Source organism: Aquila chrysaetos, chromosome 5 (assembly GCF_900496995.4).
Source record: "Aquila chrysaetos chrysaetos chromosome 5, bAquChr1.4, whole genome shotgun sequence".
NCBI lineage: Eukaryota > Metazoa > Chordata > Aves > Accipitriformes > Accipitridae > Aquila > Aquila chrysaetos.
The window spans coordinates 44,616,126-44,635,303 of record NC_044008.1 but is presented as its reverse complement, the minus strand read 5'-3'; the positions used below and the strand labels follow the sequence as shown (position 1 = coordinate 44,635,303).

The window sequence follows — 19,178 nt, the reverse complement described above, 5'->3', positions numbered from 1 at the left end:
TATTCTATGCCACCTAAACATTTCATCCAGGGGCCTGTCACAGAACAGATTTAAATCTTCCAGCGGGTACAAGGTTTGGGGGGGAGTACTGTTATCAAGGGTGATGGCCTCGGCAGTTGGGTGCAAGTCAAGGACTCTGTCTCCCTGACAACATCATAGTAGATACAGAGAAAAAAGGAGAAAGCCAATGCTGCACATTTCCAAAAGAGTAAAGGATACTGTTGGAACAGCGTCCCCAATCCATTCTGTCTGTCTGTGCCTTGTGTAGGCAGCAAAATGCCTCGGGCTGCCTTAGCTCAGCCACTATTACACTCTTTTCTCCTTCCCCTCCCCCAGTAGCATACATGAAATGTGCAAAGCTAGTTTTAGAATCTGTTATTGCTAATAATAATCTACTGGATAGCAGGCAAAGACAAACACATGCTATATATTCACATTAATTCATGCACATAATCTGTGTAAATTCATGCACGCATATGTTGCAGATTCAGTTAAATGGATTATGCATTATGGATTTTCATGCATTGTGGATTTTCATAGATTGATTTTGATAAACCCTGTTACAAGGTACACGGAAAGGTATGATGAAAAAGAGCATTGTTTATTATTTCCATTAAAATAATTTTCTTCTCTACCCTATAGAAGCTGATTGATAGGACAAAGGAATCAAAATGGAAGGAATACTGTCTAGATGCCCCATGAGAACTTGCTATGCTTGTGCTATGTGGCTTCAACCCCCCAGCTACCATAGTAGTTGTGTGCCATCCTGTCCACTGTACTTGTTAAAGAGACTCTTTATGGCAGGCTGACTGAGCACACAGAATAGATCAATCCCTGTCATTGATCAGCTGCATGTACAGCAGGGGCCAATTTCTGTTTTCTGGACCTGCCCATGTTGGCAGATATGGGTATTTTAATGTGTTTCCATTGTCTTCATGCCCTACAGAAAGAATCATTTGACAGGTGCTGGAAATGTGGCATGGTTCCAAGAGGTCACTCAGTCTCTGGACTCATGTAGTTCACTGCAAAAACTGTAAACTCTGCTAGTGAAATGTGGCAATCGAATGATGTACTGTCACTTGCACACAGTTGATTTAAGACCACTTTGAACTCTTTTGTCTCATTATTTCAAAGAATTACACCCACAGTAATTTAAGGAGTGTTATAAGCAGTATTTATTCTGCAAGACACTAGTGACTTGATTCTTCTACTCTTCTAAAATTCTCATTATAGTATAAAGCAAAGCTCTAGTGACTCCATGGGGAGAAACATTTGGTTGTTACTTGCCCAGATGATACAGTAGGAAATCAATTCTTCATTGGCCAGGCAGGAGTTTATATGGAGCAAGAATTTCAGGTTTACTTACAAAATTCCTATAAATTGTCTAACCTGTACCTCTCAAGTCTATTGGACATATGAATATGGAAACAACTTTATCTATAAAAGGTCAAAAGAAATTATGTTTACCTAAAATAGCCACTTACCCAAATGCAACATCACAGACAGAATTACATCAAACTGTAGGTGTTATTTTGAACTATGTATCAGCTATGAGAGAAATCTCTTTATTGTTATCCAGACTGTATGCACAGACGTTTCCCAGCATTACCAGAGCAAACAAAACTGAGGGCTGTATCAGAGATGGAGCTGCATGAAACCTGTCAGATGAGTGACCAAGAAGGAAGCCCTTCTGCTGAGGAACAACTGAATCAATCATTCAACAAATACAGGTTAAAATTATCAGTGTCATGATGTCTTTAATGATCACAGTATTTCCTGTCACTTAGTTTCCATGTAAGTGAAGTGCACCACTGATGCTTTAAAGAAGTTTTTGATTTGCATCTCATTTTACTTGGCATTTGTAAACTATGATTCTATTTTATATAATGAACATCTTTTGATACTGATGAGTGCTGGGGGTCACCTCTGGTCTTTACTACAGGTATTCAGTAGTGATGTAATGCATTGATGACACTGCTAGTTTTCAGTGTTCAAGGACTAAGTACATACATAGAAGTACATTTTACTCAAACTTTCTTGGAATGTGAGAGACAACCTAAGTTAGTATCACAGTTCCTGTTATTTTTATTTCTTTTAAGAGGAATAAAACTGAGAAAGACCTGTGTAAGAACAGCATGTAACTTGATACATGCTGGGATACTGGGTTTTAAGTCCCTGCTTCAGACATTTGAATGTAAAAAGGGGACACAAACAAAACTTCAGAAAGTCCTATAATGCTGCATTTTATGTAGATAGTATTCAGTTCAGGCATTTGCAGTTGTGTGTTTGGAATCATGCTTTGCTTAATTCAATAAGAATCTAGCTGAGAATGGACTAGAGCTCTCAATAGCTCATTAGCTGTTAAGAAATACTGTAGGTGATTTACATATGTCCAGCTAAGATAGAAACTTAGATTCTGAGAAAAATGCTTGAAAAGTAGTTAAAAGCTGTACTGCTGTTTTGATGTGTCAGTAGCATATAAACAGTAAATTATGAAGCCTTAATACCTTTGCATGTCTAGGTTAGTTTTGTTAAGTTTCAGCTACGGACTGGATTACACTAGCTTGTAGAAGTGTAGTAAAACTTAATGACTGTGACGTGATTGAAAAAACTGTGGTCATAAGAGGTTACGTTCATCCGTAGTAACAGTGAAACATGGAATGGTAATACAATATGAAGACACTTGATACAATACAGTATGGGCACAAATTGTACAGTATGGGCTGATCTATAACCACAACTAATGAAATCCCAGTCAGAACTCCTTTCTCCATATACATTCACAAGAGTTCCAGGAGACTTGCAATTGTTCGTAATCTGAATATGTGCCATTTGGCTTTAAATAGATTAATACTGTAGCACTGGTCCTGTAACATCACAAGACAATTCACTTACAAAACCAAACCAATTAAGAAGTGCCTGCAGCTAAAGAACCACATTAGGGAAGTAGTAGACAAATATGAAAGCTTTCCTAAAGGCAGTCTGTGCTGGAAATCCTTGATAGCTCTAAAGAAACCAACCAGGTATCATAAAACATGACAGTATCCGTATTTGCAGGTTCAGGTAGCCTCAGCTGTAAGATTGTTATATACATTCCACCTGATAAGAAAGCATATGGTGTATTAGTCCTGCATATACCCTGGAAGAAGAAAAAAAGATGATGGGGCTATACTCTCTCCGCCGTGTATCAGTGTTAAGTGTGGAAGTTGATGTAGCCCCAGAAGTCACACAGCAAGAAGGGAATAGTCACCTCTACTGGGAACAGAGAACTCAATGAAAAGACAAACTGGTGCGCAGTAGCACACAATCTACTTCAACACCAGTGTCCTGGAAAAAAAATAGACCTTGACACGAGGTTAAAAAAGTGCCAATCTTTCCACACCTTCTGTTGTATGCTGACACTCATTTCCTCCATCCAAGAAAAAAAATATAATAGGTAACTGGCTTATGCTATTTTTTTTTTAAGTGCCACACTTGCATCCAACACCAGAAAGAAAATCTTACACAATCAACACGGTATTTGTGGAGAAGAGAGTCTCAAGCGCTTGTAATAATTTGTGAAAATGACAACCCCTCTTTTGAAGAAAACAATATAGCTGGAAGCAAAGCAAATATGCCACCCGCATGTATCTTGCATAAATTCACACATTACAAACCACAGTTGCAGGGGCCCTATCAACAAGGCAACCAATCAGAGACAGAAAGTACCATCCATAAATACAACAGGGCACAGCCACGGGGTGCATAAAGACAACTAGAAATACGTAGCAGTGGTTAGAAGAGAGGAGCATAAAGAGAAAATGGAAAATAGCTTCACTGCCCTTTTCCCAATATTTGTAAATATTCTCAATCATTTGTAGAGTATTTTCTCCAATGATAGAAAAATGTCAGACACATAGACACTCTAAAGACAAGAACTTCTTGTCTCTGAAGTAAATGACAAAATTCCAGACGATGTTAGTGGGAGCATCACGGTGAGCTACAGTACTTTGATAATACAGACAATAATAGATATTACACAATTACATAGCAATTGTAAAGCTATGTTTTTATATTTATGTTTATACAAGTTATCAGAGTCTTTATCACTGCAGAATAGATATGTTAGAATATATATGTGGTTACTTTACATGTCTGGGAAGAGCAAAATCACCTCAGTTTTAAATACTAAGATGATCCTGTTAGTTAAGAGTCAACCAAGTATAGCCATTACATAGTTCAGTCAGTAAAGCACCTTGGGCAAACAGAAAACAAAATTAAAGATGCAAAAGGTGTGTGGATTCACACTCAATTTTTCATTTACAGGTGAGAGCCCTAATAAGGATACTCTGCTCTACTTTCACATACTCTGCTCTACTTTCACAATTTCCCCTCTTGAGACAGCTCCAACATTTCTGATTAATAAAATAAAAATGTGATCTTTAACACAAGTGAAACTGAGTAAGTTTGGAGTTTGCATATTGTGATTTGGTCTAGGATTTCACAGGGCAAGCAGCTTATCTGCAAACACCCTCACAAAGATGCCAGATAGAAGTACTATATCGCATGACTTCTGCAAATCAGTGTTAAGGATATGTTCTTGGTCTGGTTTTGGATCAGAAAACGTTGTCCCTGGTTCTCTTTATTGCTCTCTCTGTACCTTCTTTCCCAGAACACCCTCTCCAAAAAGGACAATCTCTATTAGACAAGTGGATGGAATTATAGGTTGGGTCAGTACTTGCCTGAATATGACCTCAAATTAATTAGTACTGCTTTCAACACTTCTTTTCCTTTTTTTGCTACTTTCCTATCTCTCTCAAGCATCACTGGACATTTGATGCTGGCCCTGTGAAAATCATGCAGATGACGTAAAAGAAAATAGTTAATTATTTTCCTCAGGCTTTCTGTTTCCTTCTCCAACAACAGTTTTTATTCTCCTATTGATTGAGAACTAGTACATATATGTGTTACTTTCCCATGTATTATGAAAAGATTGTGTCACAATGTCTGTCAAATAAATTATCAGAATAAGTAATATCCAAACTGTGAAAATCAGATACTATTTTTGCAGTTGTTACAACACAAGCCATCTATTTTCACACTGTGAGCAGCAAGAGATTTTTGCTAGCAGCTCTTCCGTTTTCATGTAAATAGATTAGGTTTGTGTGTTTACATGCTTTATAGTGCATGTAATTAATTTGTATTTGAAGTCTGCTTTATGGATCTCCCACTTATGTTTAAAATTTTGGAATGGCTCAGTTCTATTGTAGAATGTACCTTTCCGAATCTATTGGAACTGTTATTTTACAGCTCTTAAATAAATCGGTTTTCAACATTTGAAATTCAACATTTTGCACTGGGAAAAATAGCTTAAGTGTGGCAAAACTTCACTGCTAATTATAAGCCCTGTGGGAAAGGAGACAGTCACTGCTTTGCTTTAGATAGCAAAAAATAATATGTACAAATCATGTAAACAGCATTTACTCGGGAAGAAGTGCAGAGCTAAGCCACAGCACCAGATTTTTACAATTTATTTGGACAGCCATATACTGGCATCTGACACCTCTAAACATCATTATTAATTTAGGAATTAGAATGTTTATGGCATTCTGGCATGTGTTTAGTGTTCCTTCAGAAACTCGGTAAGGGCACAGGGAGCACAATCAAAAAAATTATATTCATGCCTTAATCTCAGCACTGTTGAGGACAAAGACCCAATTACCTGACAAGGCACTGTAGTCTAGCAGTCACAAAAGAATTACTTGTGTTTTTCTGTAAGATGGCAATCTGATGCTTATAAATATAAGTTTCTATTTAACTTCTTACTATTTCATCATATAAACATTAGATTATCTATACTGTATGTTAGGGTGAAAAGCTTATGGTCTGGCTAAGTAACTACAGCATTTTGTTTTCTAACAATTAAAAAAACTGAGTTACAAAAAGTAAATTCACACCAAGACAAGATGATTGAGAAGGTGTTACAATATCAGGCTTATTGAATGAATGTAGTAAATTGGCCCTTTCTCATTTTCCATACCATCTGTAAAGTAATAGCTCAGAACTCCCTTAAACTTTTTGCTTTACAGAGACAAGTTACTTTTCTTTGCAATGAATACTCAGTGAAATAGTTATTGACAAAAAAATCTCAAAAAAGCAATGTTGGATTTAAAACTGCAAAGACATTTTTTCAAGTGTCTTCTGTCCTCAATCAAAATCACAGGATTCAAAAAGCTTCCTGAGAAGAAGCTGGGAGCACAAGCCAGGCAATAAGTAGCCTTGTTATATTTAGATTTGCAAGGTTATCCAGTAAGTTACATATAGTAGAAGGATGTTTTCTGCACCATAATAATAATAAAATCAAGCAGCAAGTATGCAGCATGTGGTAGTTAATACTGAAAATTTAAGGTACCAGCCTCTGATAAAGTCTTGTTCAATTTGGCCACTAGATGGTACTACATCACAGTTGTTAAAAAATTCCTCGGCTACCTATTTGAAATTATTGCTGTGAATGATTATTTAGAATTGTAACAATATCATAACATTTAGTAGTGATGATTTGTTTGCTCAGTTTTCCTGGACACGATACACACACACACACACAAATATAGAGGATACATATAAGAGGTTTAGAAGCATTTCTTGATTCATTAATAACACTTAATGAGTCTATGTTCCTTATCAACCAATACAAATGTAACTATGATGTTTCAAAGGCATAGTGACAAAATACTGCCTTTCCTTCATTGCCTCTGGTAAACACAATACTCTTTTGGACTCTGTGCTCCCCAGACAGGAACAAATGGCATCCAAACAACCCAGTGAAGAATACATGCCCAAATCTGGAGATATGATAATGTTCACACTTCAGGCATTTGGAGATGATTCCTTGCTGGCTTGGAAACATTCATACCCACTTTCCGTATGCAAACAACAAAATGCAGTGCACTGTAGTGGTAAATCAAGCCCATGAAGTCCAAACCAAATAAAAAACAATAGCCATTTAAACGTTTCAGGTTTTATCTGTTTTACTAACTGCTGCTGGTATACTCGCTCACTTCCAACAGATTATATATGGTTCCTTTTTTTGCATGCATATATCAAACCAAATCATATTTCCATAGACTTTCTACTCCTCTTTTATACAGTTTCCTCATTAAACTGCTGTATTGGGTCCTATGTTATTGGGTCATGAGGCTGTGTACTGTTCAACTTCTTTTGCTCTAAAATATTTTCTATGTCCTGATGCATTCCTTTGGCAAAGACTATTAGTGTCCTACCTCCTCCTAGAAGTTAGACTTATGAAGTTTATTCTTTCTTACATGTGACACTCCATGTATCTGACCACATGAAGGGGGATATGTAACATGGGGGTCAAATCACATGACACACAAAGGCCATAGGGCTAGACTGCATATAGAAAAAATCCCTTTCAAGAGAACTTCAGTGAGTGCAGAATCTTGGCAGAAAATGCACAGTCCTCCACTGCTGGGAAATGCCAAATAATCCCCTCACTTCCTGACCAGTGTGTCAGGCACAGATGAACCAGAAGTCACAGATCAGGTCGATTAGCTCTAGCTAGTATGCAGGATCCCATTGCAAGAGACAGAGCACAGTACAGTACGGCAAATGATTCTTACGCATGAAGTCTGAGATAGGGGACCACACAGCTCTGTAACACCCTATAGACCCGTGCTGAATACCACATTCCCCAGCACCATAATCATGTCCCTCCCAAACCTTCAACCATGTGAGCACAGTGACAGTACAGAGAGAAGTCATCAGTGGAATTCTGCAGGGGATTGATTCTTCTTAACAAACTCAAAAATTGATTGGAAAAAGGTCTTAGCAGTGAGGTGGAAAAGCTTGCTGAGGATACACATCTACTCAAGGTAGGAAGTGTGAGGGCTGAATACATAGAACTGTAGATGGGCCTTAAGACTAAGTGATTAAGTGACTGGGTAACAAAATGGCAGAGGAAATTCAGTGTAGATAAATGTGAAATTATGTACGTGGGCCAAAGTATTCTTGGCTTTAAGAATAAACTGATGAGCTCTGAGCTGACTGTTACCACTCAGAAGTGAAAGTTTGCAATTGTGACAGATAGACAGTTTCATAAAAACATCAACTCAGCGCGTGGCAGCAGTCCAAAAATGTAAATGTTTGGAATTGTTAGGAAAGGAAAAAAGAACAAAGCAGGAATATAATTATGCCAGTCTATAAAATGCCACAGTTTGCTCACACCTGGAATACCGTGTGCTGTTCTGGTGCTTGCATCTTGAAAATGTTACGTTAGATCTGAAAATGATTCAGAGAAGGCAATGGTGATCAAACACATAGGACAGAATGGTTTCCATATGGAAAATAATTGTGCAGGCTGGAACTCTTTATTCTGGATAAGAAACAGCTTATGGAAGGAGATAAAAAATGAAAAAAGGAGAGGGTGAGAATTAAAGGGTCAGATATGCAAGTATGGGAAACTAGGCTGAAGTAGAGTACACGGAACATGACAGCACCTCCAGCTTCTAAAAGGTGTCCAAGGAGCTGCTAGGTCCTGCCTAGCTGTGCTTTGTTCAGTGACATAACAGGATAAGGAAACAGAAAATGGCCCTACAGTGAGCTGGATCCCCCTTGTCAAGCTTCCCCCTCTTCCTGGTATGGTGAAAAGCCGGGCCAGGCTGCCAATGGTAGTAGGACATTGACAAGGAGGTCCTCCCAATTAGAAGGTCCTTATATACGCCACTGTTCATTCATTTTTTGTTGGTGAGTAATTCGTAAGATGAATTAAATCAACCAACCACTGAGCAGGCAGTTCAGAGTAACCAGAGGCTCCATCCAAAGACAGAAATGAGGGCCACTGTACTCTTAGAACAGGTATCAAGTATGCACCAGCTAGCACTTTACAGAAACCACACTTTTAAATCCTAGTAAATACAGTCAGTCCATGCTGTATCAGGCAGGATTGTCATGTTGCTGTGATTCATTAACTTTTTAATATTTAAACAAATGTGTAGGGAATCTGAAATATTCCCATGTCTAATGAGATGCCTTGAACTATGAACAGGAAATATCCTCACTGAAATCCAGACATGACAGTCTTCAAACATAATTGTAATTTCTTATCTGTAATCATCTTTACACTACCAATGTAGGAGCTCTTGTGTAGAAATGTAAAGCAGCATGCCAGTCAACCTTCCGTGCTGCCAATGCCATGCAGTGTTCTTAAAAAGCAGGATTGATTGTACCCCATATTCTGTACAGAGGAATTTTTTATGTGCAAATTCATTCCCTTTGTTCTGAAAGTAGGTTCACAGGCTTAAATGATACTACTCTTCTTCCTTCCCCATCCCAAACTCCTATGTTTTGTCTGGGGAAAGAAGTTGGGAGGATAGGCATTTCTGTAAAACAGCACAAGAAAGGAAAAAGTGGAGCCTGGTGCTCTCACTTATTGTACCTCACATTCTCCTACTTCCAAGGATTATTTAGAGAAGTAGTTAGTCCTCAAAAGAGCTTCTAAGGACGTGCTCGGTATGGAAATACAGAGCTCCTTCATGAATGGTCATGTTTTTCTCCATGTCTGAATGATTCGGAGTGGCATTGGAAATAGAAAACAAATCCTGCTCTCCTGATGAAATTTATGTGGGAAGAATCTATAAGAGAAAATTCTCAGGGATTATGCACCTCCTCATAAAGGGTATTCTGCAAGAGAGGATGTATTGAGCCAATGCAATCAAGGATCAAGAAAAGCAGGAACAGCCGTTTCTTGCCAGCAATTACTGAGACAAAACCTTGACTGGCTTCCTCCAAACATCTGCTACTTGGCATGCCCATGTCGTTGCCAGTATTACTGCTGTGAGGGTGCCATCCCTAATTTTGCATGTATTTTTAGTACAAACATGTTTTGTAAATTTGGAGCTAATACAGCAGGTAATATGCATACGGAAAATGTTTTATTCACATTATGTCTGATCCCAAATGTTTACTGAGGTTCAAGAGGATTAGATTTTGATGAACCAAGGGACTGTGCTGTTGTGCTGCTTTACCACCTGATATTTTTATGATATGCATCAACAATAAAAATTAGCGTTGACATACCTAACAATTGTTACCAGTTAGCTTGTGGCTTTTGGCATCACAGCAGTCATGTCAAGGTCAATTCATCCAGTAGCATTGGCTTATTTGACAGGAAGCTGCTCCTCTCAGTTTGGAACCTGGAACAAGTAAGCCATGGCTATAGTCAGTAGTAGAAAGAAGTATAGAAGAGAAATGAAGAATGAGAAGAGAAAAGTAAATAAAGATGTCAGAACAAGTGTCTTTCCCAAGTAATTTTGGAGATTTCCATTTTAGAAATACCATTAAAAGTACTTTCCAGTCTGTTACTGAAATTTCTTGCAACTGGTGGCACATTAGAAGTTATCAGATACTGTAGTTAATTGTATTGTAAGTATAGTAAATCATAATAAAGACAAGACTGTTTCTTTAGTAGCCTGCTCAGCTCAGGGTAATAACCTGCATTTTCATCTATATAAATTGTCACTTCTGTAAACTGCTACCTTTGCTACACAAAATGTAAAATATGTCAAGTTCTAATATATTATAGATAACTAAAAGGCACTTCTGACTAAAGTAGCAGTTGCTTATGTAAGCTAACTACACTTGTACAGAATTTAATTTTTTTTTCCATAAAAGATACCAACTGTGGTAACCATTACCATAGCAATGCATTATGCATGCTTCCTGACACAATATCCCATGTCTCAAAATATCCAGAACCCAGTTATCTATTCTCCCTGGATTCTGCTTGCAACAAAACCAGAAAAAGGATGAAGGTAGCTTTCGACCTTGAAAACATTTTTTCTGATCTTTGAATTTCCCTAATTTCTGGCTTCTACAGTTAATTAGTGCAGCCTCAGACTACTCTAACTTATTTTTGACTGTTCATGGCTAGGAATGCCCAAAAGGTTGTTCTTTCCATCAGAAAGTCAGGGTACAGCAGTAATCCAGCTAAATACCATACTCTGGGAGCTATGATGAGGCTACTATATGCATATTAAGCCATCTCTTCACTATCCAGAAAACCTTTTTGCATTATGTATGCTTCCCAGGTACACTTTGCATTGTTATAGTAGTCCAGATACAGACAAGGGGAACAGCTGCCTGTCCAGCCAGCCAGCCAGCCAGCCAGCCAGTAGTCTCATCTTAAGATGACTCTTTCTTTCTATAATGGTTTCCTCTTACAAAAGTGAGGGGTTTTTGGTAAAGATTAATAAAATGGAAGTGTCAGTTTTGAGAATGGGTATGTGTGAGAGGAGGTGGATTTAGTAGTATGCATACCCACTGTTACTGTGCTGATCAGTCACTTGGAATATGCATATATTCTTGCAATAACTTAATTTACATTTAAACCAGTCCTTGAGTAAGAGATCATAACAAAATGACTGCATCTTAGTAAAAACTTCTCACAGAAGCATTCTGTCTTAAGACTTGGCTGTACTTAGATTACCTCTCTGTAAATTTACATATTCTTTGCTACAGGTCCACCCCAACAGCAGTGAATCATAAAATTGCCATAAAAATATTTCTTCTAAGAGTGCTGTTGGCATATGCTCTGCTTGCACACTGAGGAAAAAAAGTATTAAACTATATGTAATAACATCATTTAGACCTTTCTGTCATAGCAATGCTTCCATAAAGACATACTTAGATTGTAAACTCTTCTAGGTCAGAATACACATTTATCAGTCTCACCTGGGAACTCCAGGCGCTGAAGTCATACAAATAACACTAGTAACAATATTACCAAGAAACAGATACTCAGTTTATGGGAGAAAAAAAAAAAATCATTGTTGTTGCTTTTGGTATCATTCACAATATAGATTGTCCAGTGTTTTGGAAACTTTTGTGTTGGATATTGCATGAATAGTCATATGAATCTCAGCACAAAGTTTCTAGAGTTCTTGCAGTGAAAGTATATGTAGGTGTTTACTGTGCAAGCTAATGAATTCTCAAGAGGCAGAGCGCTATATACACAATCACTTAAAGCAGCATTTCAATCAATCAAATTACTTTTTTTTTTCACATCTTTTAAGACTGAGCTATAAATAAGAAATTGAACTATCCACAAATCTGGGAATAAAGCAAAGTATTAAACTTAGAATACCTTTTATACAAATATATTGACCCTGATGCCCATTCTTCACTACATTTTTAAATCTAAGTGGAATGTTGAACACACATACACAAAATTACAGTCCAGGCACTGCAATCTTCAGGATGTTTTACAAAGCCAGAAGAAAACTGACAAATGCAGAGACAGGATTATGAATTTATTTTAAAAGGGATTGAATAATTTGTAACCACTGTCCAATTTCAAGATTCATTTAATGATTTTTGAGAAAGCTATACATTAGTCTACATTGGCAATGCAACACTTGTACAGAAATGGCGCAAATAAATTTTCATGAATAGATCAAAGAGATTATTTTCTTCTACTTAAACATTTTTCTTTATGGTGCATATGTCACAGCCATATAAATGATCTTGAATGCTTAGATTCAAGACAGTGTCTTTTCACAATGAAGTCTGCATTAAGTTTTAATGGCAAATATGGATGAAGATTTTCACCTCCTGTTTAACCTCATTTATTGACGTAAGTAAGCATTTGGGAAAAAAGTCCTAGGGTAATAACATTCAAGTTTTGGTGTTTTATTAAAGAGTTTATCATCAAAAGTACTGCTTGTATTTTAAAAGTCTTACTTTACTGGAGTAGTAACCATGATGGTTTTATTCACTGGTTTGTCTGTTCATTTATGGACACAGTTATAACTGAGATGAATGGAATTGCCTGCAAGTTAATTTGGCCTATTATCTTTATTTCTAAATTTATAGTTACCATGGGAGGAAAAAAAAAAAGCACTTGCCAGTAATATAGAAAGCTCAGTAAGAACTGATGATTGGTGGTCTGTAGCAGCCAAAATATTAGGGTACAGAAAGAACCTACTGGAAAACCCTCCTCTCTAATACTGTTCACCGTTCTTTTTTCTCTATCCCAAAAAGGAAGGAATAAAAAAATCAGTAATAAAATTAAAATTACTAGGCAATATGTATTATTACTCTAATAAGCAAAGATATCTTTCTATCTTGAGTTTGAAAAAAGGGACTGTTTGATTTAGACTAGAGAGTAGGAAAAGGCAAAAGGTAAGTAATAGAGGATATGAATTGAACTTTTAGAGAAGTTATATCAAGAATCCCTTTCTACTTCTTGTCCTAAGACAAGAAAAAATGGAGTTTGAAAGGATAGAGAAGAACAGAGCAATTACGTATTATTTTTAATTCTTTTATCAAAATCATAAGTAATCTGTAGAATTCATTGCCACCAGACATGATCAAAATCATTAATTTAATGGAATTCAGAACTGGATTTTATTTTTGCACAGATAACACACACTTCTATAATCTTACTAACAGTAACTTTAATTTCCCTGCCATATTATAAACCCATGTCTAACAGAAGAGTGTTCAGAAGAAATGTCTTCTAGAAAGAGTTTACTCTTACTAAAATCCAAAGATAAGGCAGCTGTGGTAACACAGGCAGTGCACCCTATAAAGTCTATAGGGCTGGCACAGGAAAATAAAATCTATGCTACTCTGCATCTGCACTGCTTTACGAGAAGACTAAAAACAAAAAAGTAGGTAAAAAATGATGGCATATGAATGACCGTAGCCTACACCGTATTTACCAAAATAACCCTACAGCATTATCTGAAGAATGTCAGCATGCAGTGAATCCTCACCTACTGGTTCTGCCTTCCATCAAGATTTATGTTCCACTGTACCAACTAGTCCCATGCTTTAGTAAGACAGAATCAAGCAGCTATTCCAGGAACAGTTTGGTCCTTTATGTGTACTGGTTCCTATCTCTTATTTTCTTCTCAAGGCTACTTTCTCAACTCTAAATAAAAGAAGCAAAATAAAAATACTGATTGGAAGTTTCAGTATGTTTCTTAAATTTATAACGTCCCTAGAAACCATTGATGTGATTTTGCATAGAAAATAAAAATACTTTGACTTTTTCACATTATATTTAAAAATAATACAGTAAGGTTTAAATTAGTTATTTAATGTTAAAAATTAAACACTTTTTGTCCTAGCATTACTGAATAATACTTTTTTTATGATTTAAATACCACAGAATATCTTAAATATGTTTTCTGATAGATCTGGGGCAGCAAATCCCTTCTGGACATTTATCTCTGAAATTACATTGAGAGGAATAAACAGCTGTCGGGAATATAAATGCTAACTCATCAGAATGCTGACTCAGTGCTGAAGAAATCAAAATATGTTCATATACTGCAGAGGTAACATGTCATATACCACCTAGTCATATTTTATGTTGGACAACCATAAAACCAGTTGAACTAAAATGCTGGAAGAACACTAGGGAGTAGAAATCAAATTATAAATAGGGAAAATTTTAAGGTCCTTGTAAAGACCTGCTGTATGACTGAAAAAATAGTAACCATCAAAGTCAGGATTTGTTAATCTGCCACCTTAAGTGGTAACAAACCCACTCTTTAACAAGGATTATCTCTTGAAACATCACATGATTAAAGGCCCACTTCTGCTTTCCTTGCAATTAATAGAATTTATTAATTTTGTGGAAGCAGGATTTAGCAATGAATGAACTGGACAATCATTCTGCAATGCCATGTTTATGCTAAGTGTCCCATTAGAGACATTGGTCCAATTTTGTCACTAAATATGAGTTGAATGCTAGTGACTTTTTGTACTAAGATTTCTTAAGGGTGGAAATTTGTTGCAGGAGAAAATTATTGTATTTTACTAAATTATCTGATGTTCTGCCAAGAGATGTGAGAAGATTTTTTTTTTCCAAGTAAGTTTTGTTCTGGTAATAAATTCTCTTAGGAAAATAACTGCTATCTAGGCATTATTTCAGGACTTTTTATCCAGAATAAATTTATCTTTGATACCTTGGGTCAACTATTTTGACATCAGTTGAAGCTCTCTGCACTCTCTGGCGAAGATTTTGGCTCAGTCTGGAGTTTTGTCCAAGGAAGTAATGACCTGGACTAATAGCTTGCTGTACGTTTTCTGGTGGAACAAATTACCTCACATATAGTGCATTTCTTGCTTAATACTCCAAAATTGTATATACGTGTGAATGTATGTGCATATATTCCTAAAAACATTTCTACAGTTGCTCATTTTCCCTTTCATATTTCTTTACTGATCTGCATCTAACTCTTGAGCCAGACAGATCCCTTAGAATTCAACCTATAACTTATAAAAGGATAAGTGCCTAGTCCTCTGGATATATGCTCTGCCATAGGTCCTGCAGCAATGCTGCAAAGGAAGAATTTGCTTTTCAAAAGTATGACCCTGGGCATTACTCAGCAATGATGGCTGTCAAATGGAAAGAGCAAAAGACAGCAAGAAATTTTCTTTTTAAATATGACATTAAAGAGTCTCTCCACTGAAAAAAAACCCACCCCTCTGCTAAAAGAGAATCTAAAAGCAGAAAATCTTAAGCACTTCATACAATGAAACCTTTCTAAAGATAAATGATGATAGAATACAGGTTTATTTCTTAAAGAAATCAAAATATTCATAAAGACATACTAAAGCATAGAAGCACAGACTTCCATTTTTAATTTTGTAACCTCAAGTTTAATTCCTTTATTCGTTTCAACTCTTCAAGCTATCAGGATTTCTCAAGCCACTATCTTTCCAGGCAGCAGAATTTCTCTGCTGGGCTCACTGATCCTGTGGCATCTTTGTCATGCCTAAGTTATCACCCAGTTTCACAAGGGAGCCCCAGGTTCTGCAAAATCCAGTCTAGAGGCATTGTTTTATTGCCCTAGGTAAAGTAGTCTTGTTTCGTAAACTGAGTGAAATTTGCCCTGTACTGGCATGTTAGGCCTTCTGGTTCCAAATCATCCAGCTGTTACTAATTTGTTATGTAGCTAGTATCTCTTTGTGCTGTATGATCTATAAGCAGCCAACTTTTCTGCATATTTTTATACATCAACATGCTTAATAACCTGTAACATTATAAAATACTCATGCAGATATTATAGAACAAGACTACAACTTGGACCTACTTAAGGCTTACCATAGCTTATTGGTTTTGGTTTGAGAAATTACTTAGTCAAGTATATTTCTGTTATTTAGTCCTTGGATATATTTTGTTAAAAATCTGTGATGCAACTTTTAGCTACTTTAAATAACTACCATAATTGAAACTTTTGACTTGTGCTTAATATATTTTGCCTCTTCATTAAAAAAAAAAGCTGTACCTCCCTCCATATGATTTTTTTTCTTGCAATTATATTACATGAGAAGAATAAAAGGAACTTTTTCTTATTATACCCCTAGATACAGTATCTGTGATCTTGCCTCCTAAACTTCCTGGCTTATGAAAGATTTGGTGGCTTGGAAACATTGTTATCTCACCCAGACTCTCACATCTGGCACCAATATCAGCACAGATATAAAGAATCTGAAGCAATTTAACCTCTCGCTCTAATTCCAACTTCTGTTGAACAGCCTTTCTTCAGCTGTTCTACTTCCAAATTAGCTTAGGATTTCTTATGTCATGGTAGTTCTAATCCTTCTAGTTAGGGACATGTTATCCAGTGGCAGCCCTAGGACAAGATTTTTCACCTTAGCTGCATACATTCTTTCTGCAGAATTCAGAGAAAATGATGGGTTTATATGTTTATTTTGTATTAGCAACTTCATTTTCATTGCTGTTGTAACTATAGATGGCATAGTGGATTATTTCTGAAATGGGATTTTTACCTTGAGTAGTTCTGCCAAATAAAACTTCCATTTATCCAGACTTGGCCCATGGCTTCTGATTCTGTGGTTTAGCTTTCTTGTTTGTATTAACAGTAAGCTTTGGATTTGCTACCAATCTCAGAGAGACTTTGAAAGGTTCCTCTTCTCAGAGCTCTGAGTTATACAATTCTCTTGCATCTTTCCTTCTGACTTTCTCCTGCTCCTTTAATCTACCTCTTGCAGTCATATAACTATAGGAGTTTCATAAATTTTCCAGGTTTCCTAAACCTTCTCTTGTGAACTTTCTGTTCTGAATTTCACATTCTCTATATCAAGTTTATTCCCTATCCCTTTGGCAATCTACTCTCTCCTGGGAACATACACCTTGGGGAATTCCACCCCGCAAAAGAGCAGTTACTGACAGCGTCTAGTCTCAGCTTCTGGCACTTCTGTTTGGGACTCTGGAGTATCCAGTAATGAAGCCTGATTAAGTATGGTTGGAGCTATGTGATACTTCTCTGTGATAAAAACAAAGATTGAGCAACATTATTTGGGATCAGGTCCTCAAATAAATCTGGCGCCTTAGATCTCTCCTTTAAAAGTGACTTGTCTTTAAATCCAATGAGTCTTTTAAACAGAAAATAGGGTTGATTCTCACCTAAGGTCTGAAACTAAATTTTTTGTGATAGCTCTCTTTATATACAGCAAATAAAACTGTTTTAAATCAATGTAAACTCTCTGAGTAATAAGAATTTTTAAGAGTGCCAGTGCCGCAGGATAATAAAAACCTGGCACAGAGACATTGCTGTCATGGAGAAATGTTGGGTTGTTGCATTAACTAATAACAATAGATGAATTAATCAGTTTGCTTGCTTTTCTTTGCTGCCAGACTGGTAGACTGTGATTAAGTTCTCTATTGCTGGCCAGGTTGAGGGTTTTATTTTTGTCTTATTTGCTTATATGTCTATTTTTCTTTTGCCAATACAATCCTATTCTATTCTTAGGTCTCCATAGACATCTCCCTAATAAGTGTTACACTTGTGATAAAGAACAGTGTCGGAACAGCCACAGTCTCCCTTGGGAGGCATTTGATCATTCTTTTTATCTGGATCACTTAAAATCTTCAAAGACCAGCTGTACCTGGGTATTAATGCTCTTTCAGAACCATATGTTTCCCTGCTGCATAAAACCCATGTAAGGGGGACACTTACATAAAAATCTTGCTGCAAATTATTGCTGTGTGCTCCTTCTGTAAGGGATAAAGGATAAGGAACAAGCAGGAACACATGATTTTAATCAACCCATGGAAGACATAAGAAATCCTGTAGGATATTTAAACATGGCTAGATCTTTCCCTTGCCTTCCTCCAACCCTCCCTCAAAGTAATGGTAAATACTGCCTGCAAATAACCTCTGTCTATTCAGCTACATAGAAATATAGGCAGCTCTTTTAGAACTAGGCTCAGTTGGTTTTCGCTTGATGTGTTCCTCAGTTACGGAACTGAGAATGTTATATATTATGATATCTGTTGCTACACACAGCATACAGACACATGATAGTTATCCGATAAAGGAAAATTGGATTATATATGCATCTATCCCACTCTGCAGCATTTTGAAACATATTCAACATATGGCTTTTGCCCATTGGCTTCCTCTACTTTACACAAGCAAATATGGCATCATTATCAGAAGAGACATAGAAAAATAAAGGCACTATGCAGCAGGCAGGCACAAGAGGATAATTTAAATTCAGTTTTGAAATTGTCTGATTTCTTGGGTTTGTTCATTCCTTTAATATCATTCTCCTATTCTTTATGTGAATTTCCTTATAACTTTACCAATAGTTATTACCAAAACATAGGTAAGAGGATGTGTATTCCTTCTACAAACAAACGTGATAAAAGGAACAGTATCTTTATAAACCACCTGTAAACCTTATTCATACAAACAGAGCTCAATTATGTGTGTTTCCATTAATTATTCATAACATTATGGAAAATTGGCATGTGCAAGCCAGGTGATGGAACTCCTCTTTTCTCTGGGTTAAAAGTAATTATATGTACCACAGTAACTAGCAGTGTCTTGTAAATACAATGAAGTTATAGAATGAAGGAATAATATCTGGGGAGGGGTGAGTTTGCTTCTTCTGGTGGTTGGCTGTATGTCAAACGCACAGCACAATTTATGAGTAAGTTCAGCGCTGCTGCTAAACAAATGGAAGATAGCATTGTCACTCTGTGTAGGTGACAGAAGATTAATTTTGTTGTTTCTAGAACACTTCCAACAGACTGCAAGGAAAAATTTAGCTTATGATATTGGAGGGGGAAGCATCAAAAAAGGAAGCACATCAAAAGCTAGCAACAAACTCTCTGAAAATGTCTCAAGATGTTTCAA

The 19,178-nt window shown here is 36.6% G+C and overlaps 2 protein-coding genes across 11 annotated transcripts in view; one reads left to right on the top strand and one right to left on the bottom strand.

Annotated features, from left to right (window-relative positions):
- TJP1 (tight junction protein 1) overlaps positions 1–19,178 on the top strand; it is a 200,086-nt gene that overhangs the window by 1,831 nt on the left and 179,077 nt on the right. For all 9 annotated transcript variants that reach the window (XM_030016326.2, XM_030016324.2, XM_030016323.2 and 6 more), the window contains exon 2: positions 1,580–1,730. In XM_030016326.2, coding sequence (XP_029872186.1) covers positions 1,580–1,730 — 151 coding nt within the window. The remainder of the gene's footprint in view (positions 1–1,579; positions 1,731–19,178) is intronic.
- The window catches only part of TARS3 (threonyl-tRNA synthetase 3), a 55,444-nt gene that overhangs the window by 24,511 nt on the left and 11,755 nt on the right, over positions 1–19,178 (bottom strand). For both annotated transcript variants that reach the window (XM_030016343.1, XM_030016344.1), the window contains one exon: positions 10,075–10,190. The gene's annotated coding sequence lies outside the window, so the exon portion shown is untranslated. The remainder of the gene's footprint in view (positions 1–10,074; positions 10,191–19,178) is intronic.